Below are 27,475 nucleotides of genomic sequence, written 5' to 3'. Positions count from 1 at the left end.
CCCTATTATTATATTATTTTATAATTATTTTTAATTTTTTACATCACAATCTATTCACTAAAGAATTGGGCATGGCTCTGCCATACTTTAGGTCATCTTGGCTACTACTGGTAGATGGGCCAGCTTGCACAACAACATTCTCACTATCCTCATCATCATGTTGCTCAGCCATATCACCTGGTGGGGGTAATTTGGCATTCAATGCAATGTTATGCAGCGCACCATATGCAATTACTATTTTACTGGCAACTTGGAGATGATAATGAAGTGTTCAGTGCTTAAGTAAACACAAAAGCAATATTTTTGTTATCATAACCTCTTTGATGGTTGGTACCCATTAATATTACACTTCATACTTCGGCAGTTGGCATAATTTCTTTACCTTAACTTCCAGTAGAAATGTTACGGTTCCTCTCAAACAGGTACTGGCCCGTAGGTGGAGACAAATGCTCGTTTATCCAATCTAGATGGTGCCCGAAACACAAAACCGGCATTTCGCCGATTTGCTCCAAGGACCGCCGCGCCGAGAAACAAAAATGGGCAGCCCAGAAGAGTCGAAGCGAATGCATTTCAAAGTTATTTATAAAAAATTGCACAAACACAACACAAAACTTCACCAGGTGATTATAAATTCGCCATTTTGTTTTAGGAATGGGCGTTTCAAATCGTTTTTTTTTTTAAATTATTGAATATATTGTGGTAATATCGCATATCCGATATCATGTACCTTAGAAACTACATATGAATATTGCTCCGCATCGCGTATTTTAAAGCGATGCCGAATCAACCCGAGCGATAACCGAGTGGATACCAACACGAAATCGTATATTCTCCAAACTATAATAGGTAGCGATATTGCTTCGTATCAAATATTCACTGAGTGGATATCAATGCGAAACCATTTTCTGTGCGCCTTCGAAACTGTATACTTATATTGGCCCGCATTGCTCTTGTAAAACTATATCCAATAATATATAGTTTCGAAATCTGATTCCGAATATCAGTAACGGCAATATATCAACGCAGCGCGCACGCGGGCTGTATCCATGAATATATAGTTTCAGAAAATATATAGTTTCGATACGATATTCAGAAAAAGCTATATTATCCATCTCTATTTTGTATCGTTTTCTACAAGGTGTTGGCGTTAGCGTTGGCTTCGTAATCGATCGATGGAATTTAAGCGATTGTCAAAATTGCCACTTTGGCTTGGCTACGATTTGTATGGGTGTTGTCGTACTAGTTGGATGTTCCGTTTGATGGAATAGAAAGTGATTAACATTGGCTACCAATTTATCGTTCGTTACAAGTTCGTTACGCAACATCGCGTGACATTTCGTATGCTTATGTCAGGGTCGTATTCTAGAACTCTACTCAATGCTCAAGTCAGGATTTGTTGGATAAGTCCCTTATATTGTCTTTAGAGACGGTTAACATAATATATTGCTCAAATTATAACGTTAAATTAAAAGTAATTATAGCAATTATAATTTAAAAGGTAATAATAAAGTAATAAAGGTGCTAAAATTATAATAAACTTTTTTTCACCTTGGATTGGAGTACGTTAAGAAAATTAAACCAAATGCGATCTAGCGACATAATTTTACAATATTTCAATGCCATACAATCAATCTATCCGTGCTTTACTTACGCAGCTAAGAAACAAAATCCTTCTTCGTCCTGAGTTATCTATTATCTATTATATTCTATGTGAATATTGCGGCTCTTGTCATTGGTTGAAACAATTATAACGTGAAAACTTTCACATAAATATTATTTGTAGCATTTAACGTTTGGTGCGAAACGCGAAATAGCTGGTTTATTGATGTTAAATTTCACGTTTGAATAGGCTAAGCGCTAATGCTATATTTAGCATTTAGCAAGTATTATAATAATATTTATGTAATAAATTATAATTTTGGTTACGTTTTAATACGATTTTGAGCTAATGGTGGAACGTTAGCAAAATTTCGTCTGGTGAAGCGATTTAAATTAAGATATAGTTAATTACTTGGATTTATTAAGTTACTTTAGCGTTTGTTTAATTAATAAGTCGTTGTAATATTTGCATATAAAAGTACGAGTGTGTGCGTTATTATTAATTATTATGAGTGTAATTTACTGTAAATAACCAATATAAAATTTTGTGCAAATTGTAAATAGTAAATTGTTAAAGTATGAAGGGAAGCTCATTGATTTATCGTCTATAACCTGTAACCACCATATTATGTAATAGTTACAAAACAAATGAAGTCGGTCGTAACTAACCATAAAAAACTGTAAACTATTCTATAGATAGACCATGGATGATATACTTACCAAGTTAGCGCACGTCAACTATTTCAAGTTTCTTTCCATTCGTTACATTATTTCACGACCATGAACTGCTAAAAATTATAATTTTAGCACTTTAAATAGCGCGCTATAAAAATTTAAAATTTAGCATTTATCTTGCAATGTTGCATTACAATTAATTAATAAAATTGCACAAAATCCAGACTTAATTGAAAAGAATAAGAGATTTCCATTATTACATTTTTGCTTTGTAAACAAGAGGACGTTCAATAACTTTCATTCCATAACTAATGCATTAATCTTGCATTGAAAGTAATTAATAAAATTGAACAAAATCCAGACTTTATTCAAAAGAATAAGACATTTCTGTATTAGATTTTTGCTTTGTAAACAAAAGAAAATAATAAAATTAAATTATTAATTAAATTAATACGTTCAGTAACTTTCATTCGATAAATTTGCCGGTCGAGAAGTTCGAGTACCCCGTCATTTCAATTCGGTTTCGAATACGACAGTTTGATGTTCGATTCGGGTGTTGTGAATAAAAATGAAAATAAATCATACGATATTAAATCGAATCGGTCGACAACTGAGTTATCATAAGGTTCTGAATCGACCTACTGGGACCTCTGTGTGGCAATACGGTATGGTAACCGTTCGGCCACAGAGGTAGTTGAAATAATAAATACTTGTTACAGGGTTATCATCATTCAGAGAGATCACAATACTGAACTCCTTATCATAACTAACGTAATCGACATTTTTAGCTAAAATTGAGTTATTAACATCAATCAATCAATCAATAGTTTATTGCATTTTCTATAATGTTTTACAGGGTGGTAGATTTAATATTTAACAGATCATTGTAAACCCTGAATAGGGCACACCAATCTGGAGAGGAGGACATACTTATATATCAATAAATCAATCTTTGAAATCGTTACCCTGAATAAATTCTGAAACAGCATAATAACATTTTTCTATTAGCAGTCTCTTTACTTTTTTTATAAATATTATATTATTATATATATACATATACACAGATATATGCCCAGTTGCCCAGTAACAAAGACAGTAAGTATATTATGTGACGACACAAACTACTACATCGACGAATATCCACTGAAGTTACGCCGTTTAGAAGTTATTAAGGTGTTTTAATAGCCACACTGGAATGTTTATTCCGGCGGCATAATTTTTAAATATCGAAAACCATAGCTCATAGCTTGGATCTGATTGCACCCAGAAAATCATGAATTAATCGTTTTTAGGTTTGTGATTAGTTGCAGGGATGAACACGTTCATCTGCCCCTGTAGCATGTGGCCGGGGCGTTCGTCCCGCGAGCAGCTTGCGCGTCTTAGTAGAGGTCTAGACGAGGGCCTAATGGTGAGGAGTTGCGAGGTGCACGTGAGTTGCCCTTTAGGACGTTAGCTATATCCGGACTTTGTCGCATGGGTCACAGGATGAGCTAGGCATACTACGGTCTCTCCAGTCGCGTAGAAATTTGGGAACTGCCATTTTTCAGGCGGTGGCGGCGTCGAGAAGTGAGCGTGCCTTACAAGTTACAGCTCAGGTACCTATCTGGAAAATAGATAGTGCACCCGGAGAGGCTGCACCTAAGACACTAGCCTTACAGAGAACAAAATGAAGTCCGTGCAAATGGGCTGATCTGGGGTTAGGGCCTGACTTAGATGGTCCCGGGGCGGGTACGCTCGCGCAGGTCATAGTGCCCTTCTCGTATACCCTAAAGGTCGAGAACGAATATAGAAAGATATGGGGCTATATACGCGGGCTATTTATGACGATTATTAATTTTTTATCTCTACAAAAATAATCTTCAAAAATAGTCTTGCTCACTGAGACGCAGATGGCCCGGCTGACGCTGCGCACGTTAACTACCACAAAACGTGTACCTACTGCTACGTCTACCGTTCGCACAGTGGAGATCAAGAGATGGCCAAGCTGTTCCAACATTTGAGTGAGACGTCTGATGAGACTCAACATAGATACCCAACGGTGAGTAAAGCTAGCGGACCGGACGGAATACCAGCAAGTCCTAATTGTGCGCCTGAGTTGTCTCCTGTTCTCAAACATTTGTATCGCGTCTCACTTGAGACTGGTGAAGTACCCAGGTCGTGGAAACTTGCGAAAATGCAACCAGTGCCAAAAAAAGGAAGCCGAGCCAACCGCGCCACCTATAGATCCATTTCAGTCATTTCCATACTCTGCAAGATTATAGAACTTGTACCTAACTTCCGTCTCCTGGCCAAACTGGAGGCATTAAGTCCGCTATTTGTACTATTTTGGGCAGTAGAGTTTAAATAAATAAAAAAACAATTAATTTACTAGAATACTATTGAAAATAAAGGCTTTTTTCCATTTAATTAGTATTTAATTTACAAAAGTTTGCTAGTCATGAAGTACGCACTTGTTGCAATTAGTTTAAATAAAAAAGCGCAAGGACCTAAAGTCCTGCATAGTTTTGCTAAGCAAAAATATCTCATTATGAATAATTATCAGTCATAAACATCACACTTGCATCTTGTTAGTTAACTACGCGAGTAAAGTATTGTTATCTTCACCAGGTACACTAGTCATAAAGTTTTTGGGAATTGTTTTTATATTTTAGTAAGTACTTACTTACTAAAATATAATATATAAAAAATTGCCATAGAAATAAAGATTATGACCGTACGTACCCAACAAAATTAAAATAAATGAAATATTTTTATTATAAATATTTTATTAGTCTTCCCATAACAACAAAAATTTAAAAAAAACTAAGTGCCAATATCTCGAAAGTTAACTAAATGCCAATACGTTCCTAATGACTCACCCCGGACACTCCATACAACGGTCGAAAATTATTTACCTACTAATACTACGTACAACAAGCTATCTGCACACGCGCGAATGTGTGCGTGAAGTGGCAGGGTTACCTACCCATCACTTACTCGTACTATTACGTTACGTGGTCAGAACGGCAACATAGCGAAAATTCTAACGCAAATCTGTAATTCTATTATCGCGAACTCATAAACATCTTTAAGTATTGGTATGCACACCAGGTTAACAGCGTCAGATGGGCGGGTGCAGTGTCTGACTCGTATAGGCTCCAGTGTGGTGTCAGGCAGGGTGGCTTAACCTCTCCGACTTTGTTCAATATTTACATGAACGCGCTGATCGTCGAGCTCAGCGGCCACCATGTCGGCTGCCACATTGATGACGTTTGCGTCAATAACCTTAGCTATGCGGACGATATGGTCTTGTTGAGTGCGTCGGTCTGTGGCCTAAGACAGCTGTTGCGAGTCTGCGAGAGGTATGCCGTTGAGCACGGCCTAAAGTATAACGTCACCAAGAGTCAATTCATGGTCTTCGGGACTGGCGGTGCCAAATTCCCACGAAATGTACCACCCGTATACCTTAATGGTGTCCCTCTGGATAGAGTGGACCATTTCAAGTATTTAGGGCATATGGTAACGGCCGGCCTCGGAGACAGTGATGACATAGAACGTGAGAGGAGAGCCCTGTCTAGGAGAGCAAATATGTTAGCTCGCAGATTTGCGCGAAGTTCAGTCGCAGTAAAGATTACTCTCTTTCGTGCGTATTGTACGTCACTGTACACGTGCGCCCTGTGGGCTAACTACTCGCAAAGAGCGTACAGTACGCTCCGTGTACAATTTAATAATGCTTTCAGGGCGCTGGTGGGGCTGCCCCGCTCCTGCAGCGCCTCTGGTATGTTTGCGGCGGCACGAACCGATTGCTTTCACGCGACCATGCGCAAAAGATGCACATCACTGGTGCGCAGAGTGCGGGCCAGCCCCAATAGCGTCCTGTCCATGATAGCTGGAAGGCTAGATTGCCCCTATATCCGGCACTGTTGTAATAAGCACGTCCGCTAGACTGCCGGATATGGAGCCAATCGAATAAATCAAATCGAATCAACTGATAATCTTGATGCACTCGTATTGTTTCTCTTATTTGTTTGAGTAGGGATAAAATTTATTTGATTAGCATTAGCGATTGACATAAAATTTTTATAATCTTAATTTAATATAATATAATTTGATTTAGCATATTACACTTTGATTTTTAATGTATTGTAATGACTGATGTAATGTGATGTATAATGTCTATGGGTCTTTGTTGCCCGAATTAAACGAATTTTATTTTATTTTTATTTATTATTATAGAATCCTAATAATCACACATGTTCATTACTTATTTATATCGACATAATATTATATTTTTAATTAATTCACTAACTAGAATAATATTGAAGATTTATTTAAAAAATATATTAAAAGCACTTAAAATGTTATATTTTGGACCTTTAAATAAGGTAACCAAAGTATTTGAAATTGCGTATCCAACTTTATAATTACCTACTTAATAATTAGGTGTATTCACTACGTAATATTTATCGGCAATGCAAATTGAAAATTCTAGAACACTTGTCTAGCACACGAAGTTATGGCTTCTTATTATATTGATATAATAAATCTGTATTATATATTACTCTGCACTAAAGAAAACAATAACCGAATGAGTCTCAGGCCTAAGTTTTTTACTTACTTCGTTTCATCTTTCAAAAAACGAAAGAAAGTCCTCTCTTTATCCCATTTAGATGATTATAAATAGCCGTACACAGCACAATTCAGGCCATTATAAATAGTAACGTAAAATGATGTTATATATTAACGTACAAATGTCGTTATGAATAAATGAAAACTATATTCAAACGTCAAAGCCGTCTTAGCGCGAAATCGGCTCGCCAACAGCCTTGTACTCGTTCAGTCAATTTGACCGTCAATGTGCGGGGCGTGTTGCGGTATCTAAAGCTAGGGAGGGTCGGAGAGTGTCCGTTCTCATTACTTATTTGTTCTCGCTAATGACAAGAAGAGCATAATTATGTCGTCAGTCTGTTACGTAGGTATATACAGACAATGAATTGATGACACTGATTTTACGAGTGTTATTTTCAAATAATTTTTAATATTATGCGCAATATAAAAATGTAACTTGTATTGACAGGTGTCCCGATTTGCACGGGAAATCCAAATTTTCAAGGGTACTAAGATCAATCTTTCGCAATAATTACGAGAGACGCCAAATGTCCCTTTAGATAAATATAATTATGTTTTAAATATGTCAAGCTCATTTTTTGTTTTCATTGTCATACAAAGTACACACTTGATTATTTATTACTTAGCATTTATTACCTAATTGTAAGTAAATAATAAGATTATAAAAATATAATTTTAACTATTGCGACTTGGACGACCACATGCCGCTTTTTTATTCTTCTGCGCCCGCATTTCGTCACATCGACCTGGCAGCATTAAGAACAACCCACGCATAACTCAGGGCGCGTTCCCACTATGTCGTGACGACAGATTGTCGTGCAGTTTACAGCGTCGTGGCTTGAATATTTAAATGAAGTTGTTCACATATAGCACGACACGATTAACTGTCGTTCACGATTTTTTATCGTTAGAACGACAAACTGTCGTCACAGTGGGAACAGCTAGAACGACAGTCGTCAGACGATAAAAACGTGACGACAGGTTGTCGCAGCTCCTATTGTCGTCACGATCTAGTGGGAACAGCTAGTCACGACAGTCGTTCAACGATAAAAAATCGTCCACGACAGATAGTCGTGATATGGGAGCAGGCTAGTCACGACAGTCGTCCAACGATAATAAAACGTGACGACATATTGGGAACGCGCCCTCACTTTTGGGCTTATTATTTATCAATGTACAATAGGTACCTACTTGTATAAAACTGCCTTAGATATCACAAACACTTCATCATTTAATTTGTTTTATTTTCTGTAAGTTTAACATTTAGTAGCAGTTAGATGAGCGCCGATAATAGACTTACCGGCGGCGTCGCGCCAACAAAAAAATGTAAGCGGCGGCGGCGGTGGCGTTTCGGCGGCGCGAAAACGAATTTGTATATCGGTGTTTGTTTTTACATAAACCGTAATACAAATATTTTTTGAAAGGAAAGAATAAAATAACGTAGGTATTTTCTATAGTAATCAAATTTTTATCAGGTCTATCAGGCGCTCCGAACGTACGCATGCGCATGCTTTCATATTGTGTATGCGTAGTGAAAATGGCGCCGACGACAGATTTTGACAAATTAATTTTTTAAACCAAACATCTTTAAATATAAAGTTACTAATTAACTTTTGTCGCTATATACCTACCTATGTCACCTCTGCTGAGGCCGGACGGCACGATGGCCTATACTGCAGAAAACAAGGCAAATCTTTTTGCCTCACTCTTTGCAAAGTGTTCGCGTCTGGATCTCATCTTACCTCAGGCTGGCTGCACTATGGCACCAATTCGCATACGCCAAAAAGAGGTAGTTAGAAGTGCTTGCAAACGTGGAACCTGTGCCGAAAAAGGGAAGCAGAGCTGACTCTGTCAACTACAGACTATCTCAGTCACTTCCATACTCTGCAAGACTAAGGAACGTGTACTCAACAACCGGCTCTTGTCGTACCTTGAAGACAACGATCTCTTCAGTGATCGCCAGTACGGATTCTGACTAGGATGATCAACTGGGGATCTCCTTGTGTATGCCTGTCACACATGGAGCGAGGCTACAGAAAAGCAAGGTGAAGCACTTGCAGTGTCTTTGAATATTTCTAAAGCCTTTGACAGGGTCCGGCACGCAAACCTTTTAAGTAAGCTTCCCTTTTATGGGCTTCCCATTTTGTAATTGGATCTCGGATTTCTTGAGCGAGCGAGCCTCCTCTTCCGAACATATAGCGATAGACTCCTGAGGATTCCGTATTGTCTGCAACTCTCTTTCTACTGCATATCAATGATATGTTAATTCCAGGCAACCGGGGGACTAGCGTAGACTTGGGTTCCACCTCTATGTTGTGGATGTTCTAAAGATTCGCACGAAGCGTTACGCTTCCACATTTATATGGCGAACGGTTATGGAGTGGAATTTCCTACTGTCTGCAGACTTGTTCCCTGAATATATAATTTTGGCCTTTTTATGGCGAAAGTGAATAGGCATTCATCCATCGTCGACCTCATCGTCACTTTCCATCAGGTGTGTTTGAGGTCAAATGCGAACTTACATTTTATAAAAAAAATAAGTTTTATCTTAGATAAGTCATTTTCTGGCGTCGCTATTTTCACATACACAATACGGAAGCATGCGCGTAGCGTACGATAGGAGCGTCTGATTGAACTGAACGGCGCGCCGATTGCATTTGTCGGTGGCGGCGGCGTGAGGAAAAACGCGGCGGCGGCGGCGCGCCGGCGCGGCGCTCATATCTAGTAGCAGTAGAATGTAGAAAGCAGAGTATTTGTGAGAGTGTTCGTCGAGTGTTCGTGAGCATTAACTGCGTTCCGGTTTTGAAAGGTAAGTAAGAGCGCTGGCGAAATTACAGGCACTTGGGAGTTGTCAACTTAAATCTCAGGGTGACAAGAGCAGTGGTAGTGCTCCCCAGATCGTTGCGATTTAAAACACTAAGTGGTACTGCAAATGTCATGGATAGGCGTGTCGTTTACTATCAGGCGCACGACTTATTCGTCCCGTAGCTTGATATGTTAAAAAAAAATTATGAGATCCACTATTCACGATGAGGTTCCATCGTCCAACTTACACCTTATTTGTTGACGCGAATATCGTTTCTCTAGTAAATGAATAGTTGCTGAGCTTAATGAGAGTTGTATTTTTTCTTACCTGTCTAGTAATGTCATCTTCACAGGCCATTCTAATACGAGCACATGTTGCAGGTACTTCCAACGTAAAGTCAGGCATCACACCTGCGTCATTGCGTGCTGACTTTATTGCTTCTTTAATTGCGAAAAATATTGACGCGGCTAGGAACAACGGTGGCTCCCCGACAGCCTACAAATTGAAAACATTTTTCTAAATCCTTAAAATGCTGACTGAGAGAAGTGAATAAGCCGACGGATGTCGGCCTTACCTTGGAAGAATAAACAGCTCTAGGATTAGAAGCTCCTTTCAATAATGAAACGTTAAAAATCTTCGGTATATCAGAAAATCCAGGAATTTTGTAAGCCCCTGGTCCACGAGACAAAACTTCACCATTTGGCGAAAATACCATTTCTTCCAATGTATAAAAACCATAACCTTGTGTGAATGCCCCTTCTATTTGACCAATATCAATAGCTGGGTTTAAGCTTTCGCCTAGGTCCATTACGATATCTGTTCTTAGTACTTGATGATCTCCTGTTAGACAGTCTATAATAACTTCAGAGCATGCAACTCCATATGTGAAATATTCATACAAATTTCCAGAATTTGTTTCACGATTGTATTCAATTTTAGGCGCAGCATAAAAGCCAGTCGCAGCAAGACTTATTCGGTCTTGATATGCTGCTAAAACCCAATGTTCCCATTTGCCATTTGGATTTTTTACTTTGTACGGTTGTAATCTTTCCTTCAAGGTATTACAAGCGTTGATAACAGCCATACCATACAAATCGGAGCTTATACTGCCGGCGGTAGGCGAGCTATTTGGTACTTTATCCGTTGCCATTTCACTAATATGAATTAGGGAAACATCTATGTCTAAAGCCTTTGACGCTACTTGTATCATTTTAGTAAATAGGCCTTGTCCCATCTCTATACCTCCAATGGATAAAAGAACCGATCCATCGTTGTAAACTAACACAAGTGCACCTCCTTGCATAAGAAGATCATTCTGAAAGGAGATGCCGTATTTTGTCGGTAAAATGGCAATTCCTTTCTTCTTCCACCTGTTAGACCTGCAAATTGAAAATAAAAAAATATACAATATTCAATCGTATTACCTTTTTATTCTTAAGGAATTGTTATAATCCACTACCTGTTAAACTCTTCAACTTCGTCCTTTCTTCTGTAGTAGTCAGACGTTTCAATACATTCAAACCAACATTTCGATAAAGTACAATACGTAAGCTGCTGATTAAAGTGTGTCAAATGTCCTTCGCCGTAAAGATTCAATTGAACTATTTCTTCGTAACTTTTACCAAGTGTCGATGCTATATCTCTGATCATACTCTCTGTCGCTAACATTGCTTTAGGCGCACCAAAACCTCTAAATGCCGTGTTCGAAGGCATGTTTGTTTTGCAAACATATCCGTTTACTTCTAAATTTGGTATAAAGTAACAGTTATCAACGTGCATTATAGCACGCTCCATCATCTGAAAAACAACAAGGATACGTGTTAATTTCGCCAGCAAGTTTCATCCTCTTTTTTTTACGTACACACCATAGCCCGGCACTAAGAACACCCTGTGTCGCGGGTACCATGGACACAATCATAGACAACCACAAATTGCACCCAAACCCATGAGAGAAATATATGTAGACCATACAAATATTTCTCCCGGCCCGGGATTCGCAGTCGGAACCTCTGCGTGGCAGACAAGCATGGTAACGGTTTGGCCACGGAGGCAGTTATATATATTTGGTAACCTACCGAACATGATATATCCATGTAATTTCCAGCGTTAGCATAAATATCGAATGTAGCTCCTGCTATCTTTCCATCGTCGTTGAATGCCACTTTGTATTTGATGAGGCATGGATGTCTGTACCCTGTTATTTGCATATCTTCCTCCCTTTCCAAAACAGATCGTATGGGTTTCTTCAGTTTATAAGCTGCCAACGCCACAGGCACTGCCAAAATTGCGGCTCTGGTTTCCTTGCCACCAAACCCTCCCCCGATTCTTTTCACTTTAGATACTATTTTGTGGTTCGATATATGGAGAGCTTCTGAGACTATACGCTAAAACAAGCATAGTATTCCGTTAATTACTCCGTGTACTTACTCTTCCTCTTGATATCATCAATTAAAACTCTAAAACATTTTTTTACTTACGGCAATGTCGGCGGGGTGTTGTGTTGTACAGATTATTTCCAATTCATCTTCTTTTCTGGTTGCAAATGCTGACATTGTTTCTAAATAAAAGTGCTCCTGTGCTCCACTTCTTATGATGCCTTCTTTATTGTATTTGGAATATTTAAATACTTCTTTAACATTACCCTTCTTTAGAGTTCTGGGATAACCATCAAAGAAACATTTGTGAGCAATCGCATCTTCTAAAGTAATAATTACAGGTTTAAGTTTTTCATAAGTCACCGATACTAAATCTTTGGCTTTCCTAGCTATGCCTTCAGTAGTAGCAACGACAGCTCCAATAACACAATTACGGCTAGTAACCATGTGCCTTGAAAATATTTCTTCATCTTTGAATATTGGACCCATTTTATTTCCTTCTTCGTCTAAGTCTTTAGCCGATAGAAATGCTATTACTCCAGGTACAGCTAAAGCTTCACTAGCATCAATATTTATTATGTTTGCATATGCTTCGGTACTAAATACTAATGTGAGGAACAACTCTCCTTGAACTTGCGGTATATCATCACAATAAATAGCTTCACCTGTTGCATGTTTTAATGCAGATACATGAGGTATAGGTTGGCCAATAGAATCAGATAATTTCCTATCATTGTTTTGTATGTCAAAATACTGAGAACTCAAAGGTTTGACTGTGGGTAAATATTCAATAGCGCTCATTTGCTTATCCATGCCATTGTGATCATTTTCTTTGTTGTTTTTATTAGTCATTGTCTGTGATACATAAACGAAAAACTTGTAAAATAGACTCAAACATAATGATTTGCGATAATCAGCCATACCACCAGGTGCAGAAGCATCAAGTTCCAATTCTCGAGTCAAAGCATCGAATACAAAATTGAGGGTTTGTTCACTCCAATATAAACTTTTTAATGAATGTGATGTATTCTTTGCACAAATTGTTGTTGGTCCCATTCCTCCGAAACACAGCCTTGCGTCTTTTATCAAAGTATTATTTTCCAGGGTTATATTGAAAGCTGCAGTAACAATCGATATGTCGTCATCTCTTCTTCTTGCTTGTTTGTAAGCTTTGACAAATTGTCTATCTTTTGTAAAAGGAATTTCCACTGATATAACAACTTCATCATTTTTTATTGCTGTTTTTCTGTAGCCTTCAAAGAAGTCTTCGTCAATTATTATATTTCTATGGCCTTTTAGTATACTGTAAACATTAAGAATTGCAGAACAACTCATCAGTATGGGATTCAGATCTGATATTGGACTTGCTGTCACTATATTGCCAACTAGAGTAGCTACGTTGCGCACCTGACTACCAGCAAACCAATCAAGCATTTCCGTGATAGATACAAACGTCTTTCCCTTTGCTATATTCTTTGCAATTTCAATTTTCAATATGTCATGTAAATCGCTTAAATTAATATTTGCACCAATTACAATTCCTCCATTTGTAATTTTACAAACGCTCATTTCTTTAATCAATTGTGGATGTAGTAAAATCGGATAAACCCTTTTCTTAAATTTCATTTCTACTCCTATTTCAGTATTACCAGCAACTATCTTACTCTCTGGAAATTTACTTTTAATTACGAGTAAATCATTTAAGGTTTTTGGCCTAATCCATACTACATTTTCACCTTTAAAAAAGGTAAACGAGTCACTATAATGATCATTCAACTTTAATTCTGGTGGGAAAATGGGCTCCTGTGTTGAATCATACGGCTGAAACTTTGATGTATTAAACAGTGTTTGTTCCTTACATTCACTCTTTTTATTACGACAACAATCTTTTCCCATTTTACAGGTGCTTGTATTGTCATTTGTATAAGATCTTACCCATCCTTCCATAAACGTTTTGAATCCTTCAATGATTGGTCTATAACCAGTACATCTGCAGAGATTCCCTTGTAATGATGTTTCTATATCTTTGTATTCTACCTTTTGCTTATTTCTCAATAGAGCGTACATGGACATGACGATGCCGGGAGTGCAGAAGCCACATTGAGACCCATGAGCTTTAGCAATGCGTTCCTGTACCGGGTGTAATCGACCCTGTGTGGATCCAATCCCTTCAACTGTTGTAACCGCTTGACCATACATCGCACACACTGGAGTTAAACATGCGTTTACAGCAATATGCCTGAATATTGAGTCAAAAAAAATCTTAAAACATAGGTATTACAAAAATTTGTAAACATTAGAATAGAAAAAGCCTTACAACCCGTAATCCCTATCAATAACCATGAGAAATTCAAAACCCAGAAAGAAACCTTAGGAATTATCAGGGAAGAACAGTGAACTGTTATTTAATTTTAGTGTTGGAAGGTAGTTTATTATTTGTATTAATTTCCATTGAATAAGCGTTTCAATATTAGTAGCTAGTATTGCAATAAAAACTGTAGCATAAACAATTTTTTTTACCATAAAAACACTTCAAAGGAATTCTTAATTTTATTTCGACATTTAAAAAACTCTTTAATTCATTTTAAACATTTTTGTTGCCACCATAATAAATTTAGATTCTAAATAAATATTTTGGCTTTTATAAGGATACTTGATTCGGTTTTCATTCCTCACGTACTGGGAGACCATAACAGTGCAAGCACCGCAGCCACCTTCGCCACATCCGTATTTGGTGCCAGTCAGTTGAAGTTTACGACGAAGGTACCAAAGTAATGTCCATTCTGGATCCGGAGAAAGTTCTACAACCTGGAATTGACATTGGTTTTCGTTCTATTGTGACATTCTTATTTTATTTTCATTTTACTGGAGCATACCGAGCATATACCGTGTAACTATTACGCCATTAACGTAACTCGGAATTTTGTTAATAAAATGTATTATTATGTATGTATTAGTCCTAAATAGGTACCTACATACCAATTTAGTTGTTTCAAACACGGTAATCGCTAATTTAGTTATAGCAACACGCATACAACACATACAATACTGTCGTATAAGTTGTAAAACTTTAGGCAAGGCAAACTTATATTCTTTTAACGATCACAATTAGAATATAGTGGAAATTCGGAATTTTCTCGATTTTATCATAGTATAATAAGAACAAGCTGGGCAACTCCATCCTGTTCGGAGCGTAAATGCGTAAACACTTCGTTCGGAGCGAAATGTTGTTACATTTTTATTTTAATTGCACATAGGCAGCATATCCAGGTACATATTGACGGATCTTAATGTTGCACTGTAGGCGATATTCGAACACAAGTGTACAAGGGCATTTCTCCTAGAAGGGCTCTCTGACTTCGGTGGTCCAATTTTTTCTTAATTTCAAGAAAAACATTGAGCGGAAAGGAAGAAGAACTCAAACTTACATAAGATTCCGTTCTTAACGGTTAATGACATATATCGATATATATACAGGGTGTAAATTTGAGACAGGGCAGCAAGGTCAGCTACCTTAATCGTTGTAGTTACAGGAAAATGGTTCTAGAAGACTATCCATGAATTTTGAAGATATTTTGATTGGCATTCACAGATTTTGAAAAAATGGTACAGTCAACGAGATAAAAGGCAATTTTTACAAAACTTTTTTTTATGCCATTCGATTCGGTCTCTGGTAAGGATCAATAGTCTCTATGGGACCAACTATGGCAGAAATAGTGAAAAATCTATATACATACACACACACACACATATATACATATATATATGATATATCTATATATATATATATATATATATATATATACTATACGATCCACCGAATTCAGCTACCACCGAAATCAGAATAATTTAACAAAAGTCACAATTTTTGTATAAAATATTATGGACAAGGCAATAAAAACATTCAATAATCTATATAAACATTTTGGTGATATCACTAACTATTAAATTAAGCTTTAAATACCAAAATTAATTTATAAATTGCCAGTACAGCGCAAACAATTTTCACCTTATGAAATCAGTTTTCAGTTTGGCTGTTCAACCTTTTTTCAATCAGATAAAGTATTTCCGTAACTGTTTTTTAAAAAAAATTTAGAACGCAATCTGTAGCTACATAGCTATCATTTTTTTCGAATTTGATTAATACCTCTCATTACTTCTTTATACATGACGAGGTTATTTCATGCAACTTCAAAATCTTCCCTTCCGCCTTTTCTTCGCATACCGCTTTTCTTTGCTTTGCTTTTCTAGCACGTTCCTTCATCTTCTTGATATTCAATTTTTCTTTGCTGTTTTTATTTTCCTTATTTACTTTCACCGGGAAGCAAGTAGTAGGTAATATAAAATTGTGAAAATCAATAATATTAACTAAACATCAATATGAAAAAAATGTATAAAATTCTTGCTTTTCAAAGAAAATATGGCTACGACGGCAGTTTTTCCGACTTCGGTGAAAGCTTTTCTGAATTCGGTGGCATAAAATCCACCGAAACCAAGGCGACGGGATTCAGAAAATACATATTTTTTTGATATTAACGTAAACGACACTACTTGTAAAACCAATAAATTGTTATTATATTCTAGTTGTTACAACACATATAAAAATATTATATACAAACATAAAATTTAGTTTTTGAGATATTGTATACACCGAATTAAAAAATCGACCTGAACCAAATCCACCGAATTAGATATTTACACGCAAAAAGTCCCAAAATCGGCAACAAATCATCTGTTCTCTCCAGTCGCAGGGGCGTGATGGACGAATAATACGAACCCATTGCGAAGCTTTTAAAATGCTACACCTGCGATATGCAACGTGATTAGTAACGACCACCGAACTCCCGCGTAAGCCTGGGACACGCAACAATCTTCGTATTGTGATAAAACTATTGTCTAGTATATTGTCAAATCCAGATTATAAGTGCTATCATCTAATTTACTATACGTGAACTAAAGTCTAATATTGATACACGGTTTCAATTTTGAGAAAAATGTAACTTTGTGTTGGATTCTGCATTCGGGACACGCCACTGTTGTCACGTTTTAGGCATTTCGGATTTTTTTCCATTAGGTCCGGAAGGTTTACAGGGAAGACTTTATGCTCTCCAGTTAGCTTTCGTTCGATCTATATTATGCACTCTATTTTTTGTAGATTTTTGTTTTCATAATTACCTAAGTGGAGTTTACTGCATGGGCACGGAAAATTGCGGCTTTGGAGAAATGCCCACAACGTGATACTGTTGATACAGGTTGTAAACATTACTAATGTATATTGATTATGGTATATTACATTGATTATGGAATATGATTTCATAGAAATGAAATTATGAACAATTCTGAATTTAAGACACTCTTGTTCAAACTACTGTGAACATAACAATAAACACGTTTATTATTTGATGTCATTTTTTAAACACCGACCGACCGAGCGGGTCACGCAAGAAAAAAAGCAATAGAAGTACCTCAAGCCTCGATTACTATGAGAAGCGATGTCGCCAAAACTCCCGAATTCTTAATTTGAAACACTATAAAATCTTGATATTGACTGGTCGAAGTTTCAAATTTAAAAATAAATTACAAAATTCTGGATTGTAAATATAATTTAAACTTTACCCTGTTGGCATATCGTTGAAGTTCAATACCATCAATACCTATTATTGCAAGTTACGACGTTTTGACACTATATTGAAACTTCCACCAACGTACTGCCATCTAGCGGTAATTGCTGAACGACCATGAATTGGCGTTTACTAGTTCTCCAACAAGGAAGCGACTACATTGCAGGGGTATAAGCTTTACTTTCGTTACTTATATCAAAAACCATATTTCGATAAACAAAAAATTTAAAATTTATTAAAATAAGCCTTTTTGATGATATGACATACCACCACGGATAATATTTTTGGTGCGGCTATAATTTTTGCACTCCAAAACAGCACAATAAGGCATTTTTCTAGGATTTTAGACAATTTGCACGAAATAATGACACAATCATACCATGCAAAGCGAAAATGGCGGACTAAGCTCGAATAGGTCTTTCGAGACCTATAGTTGGCACGCGTCAGACGCTAACTAACCACTTCTACTGTATTTATTGTTCTGTGGACCGAACTTTCTATAATTAATTAATGTAGTCAAGCCTCATTGAAAAGCAGCGCCACAGTCAATTACGGCTTTGGTATAAACTGAACGAAGTCCTTTTGCACACCGCACACATGACAGTACAACATTTGTAGTCGTTATATTACGTTTTTTTGCTTTTTGTTTGTTTTGTCTTTTTTATTTATTTTTATTTTGTTTATTACGTTTTTTTATTTTGTTTTGCTTGTCTAAGTGGTATCAATATATTTTTTTGTTTCTATGTGTTGTGGCGTTGCAATAAATGTCTATTCTATTCTAAATGCAATAAATGTCTATTCTAATCATATTCTAATGAATGACATACGATGACATGATGAATGAATACGAGTGCATGGCGAAATTATGCAAATGTGTGTCATTATGTATGTCATACAAGCCGCGTTGCCATACGTTTATATTGAGTTACCATACTATACATAATATAGTCTTATTATTCGTGATCGGAGTCGGTTAATTTAGCAAAACTAAAGAATAATCTGGATATTCCCTTCTACTTCTCGCAACTGATAATATTTGAATATTATTTATTGAAATTGAGTTAGTACATTTGCGATAGATTATTATTTCCTATCTTAATAGGCAATATAAATAGCAAATACTTATATTTGCTACCAATAAAAAAAAACATGAAGCATTAACATATATTATAAAATGTTTAAAAAATAGACAGTTAAAAAAGAAATTTCATACGCATTAGGTAATGACAAAATGTGTATGTCCGTTATGAAAACGTTCATAAGTACTTTACGTAAATGAACTCCCTCAATTCCAAACACTTATTAATACTACGCTTTTATTTATTATTAAGAGTTTTTTTGTATTTTTTTAGTATCTTCCAACATAAAATTATCAATATTAAAAATTACTTCAAATTATAAAATACTGACTATATAATTATGACTATAGTACACTTCTCCCTCAAAAACCCAGAAATTATTAAAAATAAAATTCAAAAACTCAGAACAAATAAGTTATGCAAATTAGTTATTTTTACTTACGACTACAAAAGAATTCTAAATAGATACACTAACATAGTATATGCTAGTTACACTTCAAAAAAAATGCAATGCAATTAGACATTCATAAAATACATAGATAGTTAACGTATAGTTTAAAAAATACTTGCGCATGTCTCTAGAATAGCGGCCTGTCACAAAAGCGCCTAATTCAGAAAAATGGCTTAAATAAACTGAGACGTGTCTCCCGTTTAAAATCGACGACTCGTAGACTATCCCAATGTTGCCATGTGACTATACTAACCAATGAATCCCATTCACAATAAATTTTAACATTTTCTGAATAAACCTCAGTAATAAGTCAAACAACTATCAATTTTGGATTGAGTTACTATTCTTGAAAATTCGCGATATTCGGCAAACAAGCGCGTGTACGAAACACGATATTTAGTAAACTTGCTTAACACCAGGTCTTGTGGTTGGAATGAAATAGACCGTGATATTTTATTGATTATTTATACTTACTGACGTAGGTATATTTGTTAAAACTTTATATCGTTGATTAATACAATGTTCATAACCCTTGTAATAATAATAAACGTATATTTCGAACGTAACAAATCCATGCAATGACAAAATTTTGAATTAAATAACATGTTAACAAATTATACAATGCAAAAGTAGGTACTATTTAAATACTTAAGTAAAAAGATTTTAGTAAATATTACCTACACTACTGTAGATATTTCTACCGTAAGGGCGCATTTATTCGACACGAACTTCATCGCGCTCACCCTGCGCGGCCGCCGCGCGTTCGCCGAGCGGAGTCCGCGTTGCCGCCGCGCAGTAACCGCGTGGGTCTAACTGTCATGGCAAAATACGCTCTATTCGTTTAGCTTTTACGTTTAAACTTAAATGAACGTCTCGGGCACGCGGGCGAGTCTGGCTTGAATTTGGTCTACGCGGCGACTGCGCGGTTGTTTATTCAGAGGAATTTTATTGTTGTTGCCTAGTACATAGAATTCAGATTCGCCATTAATGTACAGTCAACAGCACATCAAACATTGACGTATCTTGTTCCGTTGCACTGGAGGCGATTTTGGAACAAAAATGTGTAGTCTGATCTGATGCGCTGTTGTCCTTACATGAAGGCGTGGTAATTAAGCGGCCGCGCGTAATCTTTCACCTCGTGTAACTGGGCGCTAAGAGTTCAAGATATTATAGGCATATAACAATAAGGGTCGGTTCATGCAGTGACATGCGTTAGCAAAATGCGCGCTTGACACTTCTCTGAACCGGGCAAAAAGGCGCTCGTCAACATGAACGAACATCTACGGGTACTTACGAATAAAAGTCGTGTATCTAGTTGTAAGCTCGAGTCTAACGCTTATCATCTGAATCGACCCTTACTTACACGGTCGGCCGAAGATAAGTATAATAGATATTATTAAATGTTACTTTTAAACTAAATTAGAGCATTACGTATTGCTAGAAGACAGGTCGTTAGACATGACCTCCCGTTAGGGCGCGTTCCCATAATGTCGTAACGTTTTATTTATACACAGAAAAAAAGGATTTCTACTAATAAGAAAGAGCAATTTCTCGAAATATTTGCTAATTCTGAAAAAATATTTATTAAAATTAATAAAATATTGTCATTACAAAAATACTGCTTATCTTTTTCTAATACAATTTTACTCTTAACTTTATTCTAACTTTTAGACAAATACGTTCACTTCAAGATTTTATTTCATTTCTAATCAATTAATTGGACATTACTCTTACATCAAGAAATTCTTACATCAAATTTAAAAAATCTTAAATGAATACAAAATTTCTTGGGTGTATTTTAAGAAAATATATTCTTAAACAAAAAAAGAAGTAGTTTGCTATTCAGATTAATATTCCAAATTCTAGAGTATATTCTTAAAGCAACATTTCGTAGCGTTTTCATAGTCAATGTTGTCGTGACATGTCGCCGAAGGAGCACGCGGTAACGATTACTTTTATTTGTGCTTGTAATCATAAAAATCATAAACAGTCATTTATCCAAAGAAACAATACGTAGTATCTCTAGTTTTTTAGTGTGTTATTTATAGTCATAATTTAAGAAATTTGGTTTCACCATGAAATCGACCTACACTTGTAACAAGCACAACTTTAACATGCAATTAGTTCCATCACGCCACTGCTAGATGGCATTAGTTGTACTCTGAAACGCGCTATCGTTTTGTTAACTTCAATAGTATATGTAAAGTCATTTAATATATTCGGAATTGTTAGTGCTTTCTGTGGCATTTACACGGCGCTGAATTGTCCTCAAATATTTGAGAAGATTTCGTTCTAATTCTGCTACTTTAAGGTTAGACACTGAACCGTGTGCTTTCACGCTAGATATGGGGAATAGCGTTATATTTCTATCGCCGTGACCGTTGTTCCGGTTCCAAAAAAATCCCAGTGAAAAATCATCGTGATTTTGCATTGACTTACAATTATATGATTTTGTCACGACTGTTACTTCCGTAACCTTGTCACGCCCATAACTTACATCACGATATATGGTTTTAGCCAGCGGCTTCTTTTCTTTCTAATACTTATAGCCGTTTTTTATAGAATGATTTGTTTAAGTTTTTAATCTCTTTGTAATAAGTTTCAATTCCATTCAAAAAGTTGATTTTGTATTTAATGTAATTTTGTTTGTTATTTATTTAATGCGAATCTTTGGATTGTTAAAAATAGCAATAAAGTGTAATGCAATTATATTTCTAGTAGAATACACAAAGTAGATTATACATAAATATAAAATACCAACTCTTCCTATAATAAAACAAATATACAAAAATATTTTACTTTGTTCATAAATAGGTTTATAATAACTGCAGATTTTTTTCATCCGCCTTTTCTAGTAGTATTAAACATCTACGACCCTTCTGAGTGAGCAAAGAAAGTCATCCCATTTCATTCACTCCCATCGCCGAAATGGCCCGATTTAAAGAGAACTACAACGAGTGGCGCGTTCAGTCACCACGGAACGGAGATCGCGCATCGTATGAAATACGTGTCGTGATGTGAGTGACGGGGATAGCTATTGGAACGGAGGAACACCTATGTGACTTTGGAACGTCGTTGCTTCGGAACGAGTCACGGTGATACTGTTTGACGGCGGATCATCGTGATTTTTTCATCGTGACGTTATTTATCACCCACCTCTATTTCACGCTAGTGAGACATACTGTTGGGTCCATAACCCTGTAAATTTACCCTTTTTGATATTAGAAAACAAATCTTGAGTCAAATAATTAAGTACCTACCTATCAATTTTTCATTCTTTTTTTTAAATGAAAATCGGACATTTCTAATAACAAATAAATATTTTGTTGAATATAGAGGGTTTTTTAATTAAAGAAGTAAATTTATTTGCTCTTGGATTAAATATTTCTAAAATACACTTTTGAGACGTTTTTTACTATTATCAAGTAATTATTCTCTAGCGTCTAAAGGGAGAGGATCGTTTTGTTGGATTTAATAAATTTGTCTTCATAAAAAGAATTTTGTCTTTTTCTAAGTAATCTGTTTTTACCGTGTAGTAGCAGTAGAGCTCCTTGTGAAAGAGTTATGGATAAGCGTGTAGCTTACCATCAGTAAGACTAGTGCTTGAAATCATACTCAAGTCCTGACTTGAGCATTGAGTAGAATTCTGGAATACGACCCTAAGTTAACTCAATGTAAGTAAGTCTCTATGCCACTATAACGTAAATCTAACAATCTTTGAAGTAAGAGTGTTTTTGTTTTGTATGATCGCTCTAATCATTTTAATACTGACAAGGGTGACATAATCGAATGTTAGTGGCTCATTAAAAAAAAAAGAATAAATTGTTACCTTCTTTCCGTTCACGAAGAAAACCAAAGTGGTATCCGCATCCGTTGGAATAAATTTTTCTATACCTTCCATAGTTGCTGATTATTTTATCAGTTTCATTACTTATAGTAAAATAACTACAGCGTATTTATTTATATACCAAATGAATTGATACATTTTATAATGTATACTAATAGTTACAAAAAACTTCACGCGTTTGACACCGACTAACGCTCATGAGCGACTGTGAGGGGCCTACAATACCTTTCTAATTCGTGGTGAGGAGTGTCAACTCAATACCGAGGTACATACATATACGACCATAGATTTAGTATATTATACGACTGAGCGCTCCCCACAGACATACAGAGATATACGTCTGTGGCGCTCCCACTACAATGTGCATGCGATTCTCGCCTTTATCATTCTTATTTAAAATGTAGATAAGCAATATCTTCGTTCATAGATACGAAGTATGTGTTTGATCCGATTTACAAAATGTGTCAAAGAGTAATAACTACAACTACAACTATAATTTGTAATTACTAACATATGTGTTCAAGCTTTTTGGGTTTTACTAATCAATTCAGATGAATTATCTGGATTGAATTTAGATATAAAATCGAAATAAACGACAACGATGCGTTGGAATTTAAATTTCTTCACTATAAAAGTATAAGTACGTAAGTAGTTATTACTCTTTAGTACCTAAGTGAATACAATTAAAATTTCAGATTAGTAGCCTTTTTAAAAACTAAGTACGTTCTTGTTTTTTAACTAGTTGCTGCCTAGACGACAATGATCATTATTATAACGATCTTGAATGACGAAAACTAAAAATAAAGTTCTCTAAATACATTCTCAACATATGTTCACCATTTGTCCGTTTTGTAATAAAACTGGAAGAATACCTAATATGTAGGTAGATGGATAAAATAATTGTAAAAAAGTTTATGTTTGAAAGTCTTTTTTCGCTCAGAGACGTACTTTTACAGCTACCAGCCGCTGACTAGAAATGTCACTTTTAATAATTGTACCTAATTGTTCTTATTGAATGTCAAGATGTTTCACCACCATGATATGAAATTCTTTTTTGTGAAATTACTCTACTAGTTTGTTATAATTATTAAACAAAGATCGATTGAACACCCAGAAAAAAATCACTTAGATCCGATTGGATTCCAACCAAAGTCTCACAACAAACCGTGCCAAACGCTATGCCAAGTAAGCCACGGAACGAACCAACGGACCTCACGAATTTTTCCATGTGCTTATTGTACATCTTTGTTTTTGGTTTTTAATGGTTTTTTGGTGTAGCGCCATCTGTGAGAAAATTTATAAAAGTCTTTCTTCACTATGTATGTTTGTTAAGTTTTATATTCGTTAAAGAAAAAAACTCTTGTAAATGACGACTTTGAGATTATATAATTATCTACCGTTGAAATAATGATTTAGAAGAAATAATAAAAAGTTTAAGTACCTAGTAAATTTCTTAAATATTTGTATAGTCCTAAGCACATCAAGCCTTTTTTTTTTTGACGCTGGGGCAATCTTTATAGATACCCCTGAGCCCAGGGACACTTAGGGGTTATGTGGGGACTCTCCCTCCAGAGTGGAAGTCGGTTGAGTCGGCGTCGTGGGATAGGTGAACATTCACCGACGCCGCCCAGCAAGCACATCAAGCCTGACCCTTCCGACTTTGAACAGTACTTATCGCATGCGATACACAAGTACCTACCTAGCCTATCATAATCCCTTAATGGCTAGTCCAAACCGACGGATGGCGGGGGACAGCATTGAAGAGGATCTTATACCTGCCAGCGCACACTGATGAGACATCCCATGCGATATTGCGAACGTCCGCCAGTGTACCGCAGCGTCCGTTCCCTGTGTGCCACTACCCCGGGCGCATTCAGGCTGACTCCGGCGCGTAACCGCTTACTGGCGCCTCTTGCCACGGTATCCTAAAGCGTGCTTTTCACTACCGGAGAGAAATGCACTGCGATATGGGGTTGGTTTCTGAGCACAGAAATTTATACCTAATTTCAATTTATCATAACATAAAATATGCATTGATAAATTTAATATCTTCGGTCTAAGGATTCTAAACAATAGCGCCTACTAGAAGTATCTAAGCAATTAGAACAATACTTGTTTCATGTGTTATTTATCTTTATTAGGGATTATCTTCCCGTTTTGGTGTAATGAAAAACTCTCTAAAAGAGCTTAAGAAACAGGCAACAGTATTTTACTACCATAAGGACTGTTGAAGAAAAAATTAATTTTTAGTTTAAGTATTACATAATACGTTTAGAGTTTCTTAATTGTTTGTTGCTTGTTTAAGCTGATGGCTTTATAGCCAATGCTCAACAAATAAATAAATAAAATTAAAAAAATTATTACCGTGATATTCGTCTATTTTTTTTTTTTTGCGAAAATACTCCACAAGTTTGTTGTTATTATTGATACAAAGATCGAACAAACACAAAGAAAAATTCAGAGCTACGGAACGAGTTAGCAAACGTTAAGAATTTCTCTATGTGCTTCTTGCAGATTTAGATTTTTGGTTTTTAGCGGCTTTTTTTTTTGCCGCTGCGCTCGCGTCAGTTAGGAAAGCGATAACCTCGGTTTAGCGTAAAAGTCACTGGTTGGAGTCAAGCCGGATCGAAGGAATTTTTCTTTGAGTTTGTTCGATCTTTGTATCAATAATCATAACAAAATACTTATATTTTTACATACTATTGCAAAACTTTTCATGTACCTACACGTCAGTAGGAAATTGCTAGATACACATGAATAATATAGAACAATATACAGTACAGTAGGTCTGGGGTTTCAGAGGAAGTTATTATATGCACTCTATGTCTTACTTTTAGAAGAAAAAACAAAAGAATTCTCAGTCTTTCATATTCAGCCAGAGTGGAATGCGCTTTTTGCTGAGGTTAGTGGACTTACAGATGAAAGCTTCAACATGAAGATAATCAATTATCAGTAATATACGAGTAATACAAAACTTAAGAGTATTTTTATATTGGCAAAATCCAACATGATCTACCCTCTAAACCTTGGTTCTTCACTAGGAAATGGATCTCGAAAAAATATTACTTCAGCGATTATTCGCCTACGCTTAGCACTCATACCTATGGCATTCCTGTGGTCTTGGCCAAGATTGGTGTTCGAGACCACTTTCTGTGCGAGTGTGATCTAGAACCCGTTTTTTTATTGCAACCGTATCGTCATTCTTCTGCGTGATAACTTTCCTCCTCAAATCCCCGTCCCGTTAATATCAAATTCCTCCTAACTTTCATCCACTCTCCCTGTGTGTATGTTCTATGTAAAATTAAAAGTAACAATTTGTTTTTGTAATAGTCTGTGTGTGTAGTTGAAGATTCTCCTCTCTGCGAATTCTATCGAAATTAACCGGTCAAATTTTAAACATCGCGCGTCTTCCTTGACAATGGCCGTATCATCGGTTGTAAAGAAGAAGAGTATTTTTATTTTATTTACCTAAAGACATAATTCGATTCGATAATAGTAAGCCTTATCGTTTTTCTGAAGAAAACTTCTGCTTTTTAATTTTTGAAATTATTCTGAGAGCAGTTTACATAGGTCTACAATACATGCACTTGCAGAACTAAAGAACAAAAATGCAGGGAATAAAGATCTTGAAATATCATTGGAGGGGCCAGGACTTACCTCGTGAAGGCACCTGCACGTCCAGCAAGGTTTTCTTATGTTCTCACTGCAATGTCAACACCTTTTTGGTTGCGTATATAATCTTAAGCGGATTTAATATTATTAAATGAGCCTTTTATAAATTATTTCGATTATCACACGCGTACTCTTGTGCACTTTAAGTTTTTGAACTCGGACATCTTACAGGTAAAGAATTATTCCCGCTTTTACTTGGATCTAATAAATCAACCTCGCCGAAGTCGATCGGTATAGAAACCACTCTCGGTTATGTCTCCATGGGTAAACCCCAATGTATTTCACACTCGCTCCACTCGCTGAAAATGACACAAAACGGCGCACGGTGGGCTGAAAATCGGCTTTCATAGACTTAGGGATTTTAATTTGCACGTGTCAGTCTTTTTGCCGAATATTGCTTCTTTTAGTTATTACTATGTACAAATATGACACCCGAGTTGATTATGTTCAAAAACGAAGGAGTTATAATTATTTTTCGAAAAATTTGTATAAAACTTGTATGAAAAATCGAATTATCTTTTAAACGGCAAGGAAAACCGTAATATCCTTACAGGAGTTATAGTACTAATTATTTATGATTTTTTGTATACTCCAGATAGCGGTCATAAATGCCGTTTTTTTTTTAAATCATCAAAATATTTTTATTTAATTTTACATGTGAAACGAAATGATTTAGTCTTTGAGTTGAGGAACACAAACTTTTTACAACATGTAACATAAAATACTATCACCCCTATATTCC

General features: G+C 36.0%; 1 protein-coding gene across 4 annotated transcripts in view; it reads right to left on the bottom strand.

Annotated features, from left to right (window-relative positions):
• The window catches only part of LOC113227200 (xanthine dehydrogenase), a 71,001-nt gene extending 44,126 nt beyond the window's left edge, over window positions 1–26,875 (bottom strand). Inside the window, exons 1-7 of one of the 4 annotated variants that reach the window (XM_026460086.1) lie at window positions 26,719–26,875; window positions 14,717–14,871; window positions 12,166–14,302; window positions 11,764–12,072; window positions 11,148–11,485; window positions 10,263–11,067; window positions 10,016–10,183 (exon numbers count right to left, since the gene is read on the bottom strand). In XM_026460086.1, the coding sequence (XP_026315871.1) occupies window positions 10,016–10,183; window positions 10,263–11,067; window positions 11,148–11,485; window positions 11,764–12,072; window positions 12,166–14,302; window positions 14,717–14,754 (3,795 nt within the window). In that variant the 5' untranslated portion in view covers window positions 14,755–14,871; window positions 26,719–26,875. Of the gene's footprint in view, window positions 1–10,015; window positions 10,184–10,262; window positions 11,068–11,147; window positions 11,486–11,763; window positions 12,073–12,165; window positions 14,303–14,716; window positions 14,872–23,043; window positions 23,272–26,718 lie in introns of those variants that run through there. The other 3 variants (XM_026460085.1, XM_026460088.1, XM_026460087.1) reach the window with 3 other exon arrangements.
• Window positions 26,876–27,475: the final 600 nt, after the last annotated feature.

Source organism: Hyposmocoma kahamanoa, unplaced genomic scaffold, assembly GCF_003589595.1.
Source record: "Hyposmocoma kahamanoa isolate Upper Pololo Valley unplaced genomic scaffold, ASM358959v1 202, whole genome shotgun sequence".
NCBI lineage: Eukaryota > Metazoa > Arthropoda > Insecta > Lepidoptera > Cosmopterigidae > Hyposmocoma > Hyposmocoma kahamanoa.
The sequence above is the reverse complement of the archived record's forward strand: the minus strand, read 5'-3'. Positions and strand labels throughout refer to the sequence as shown.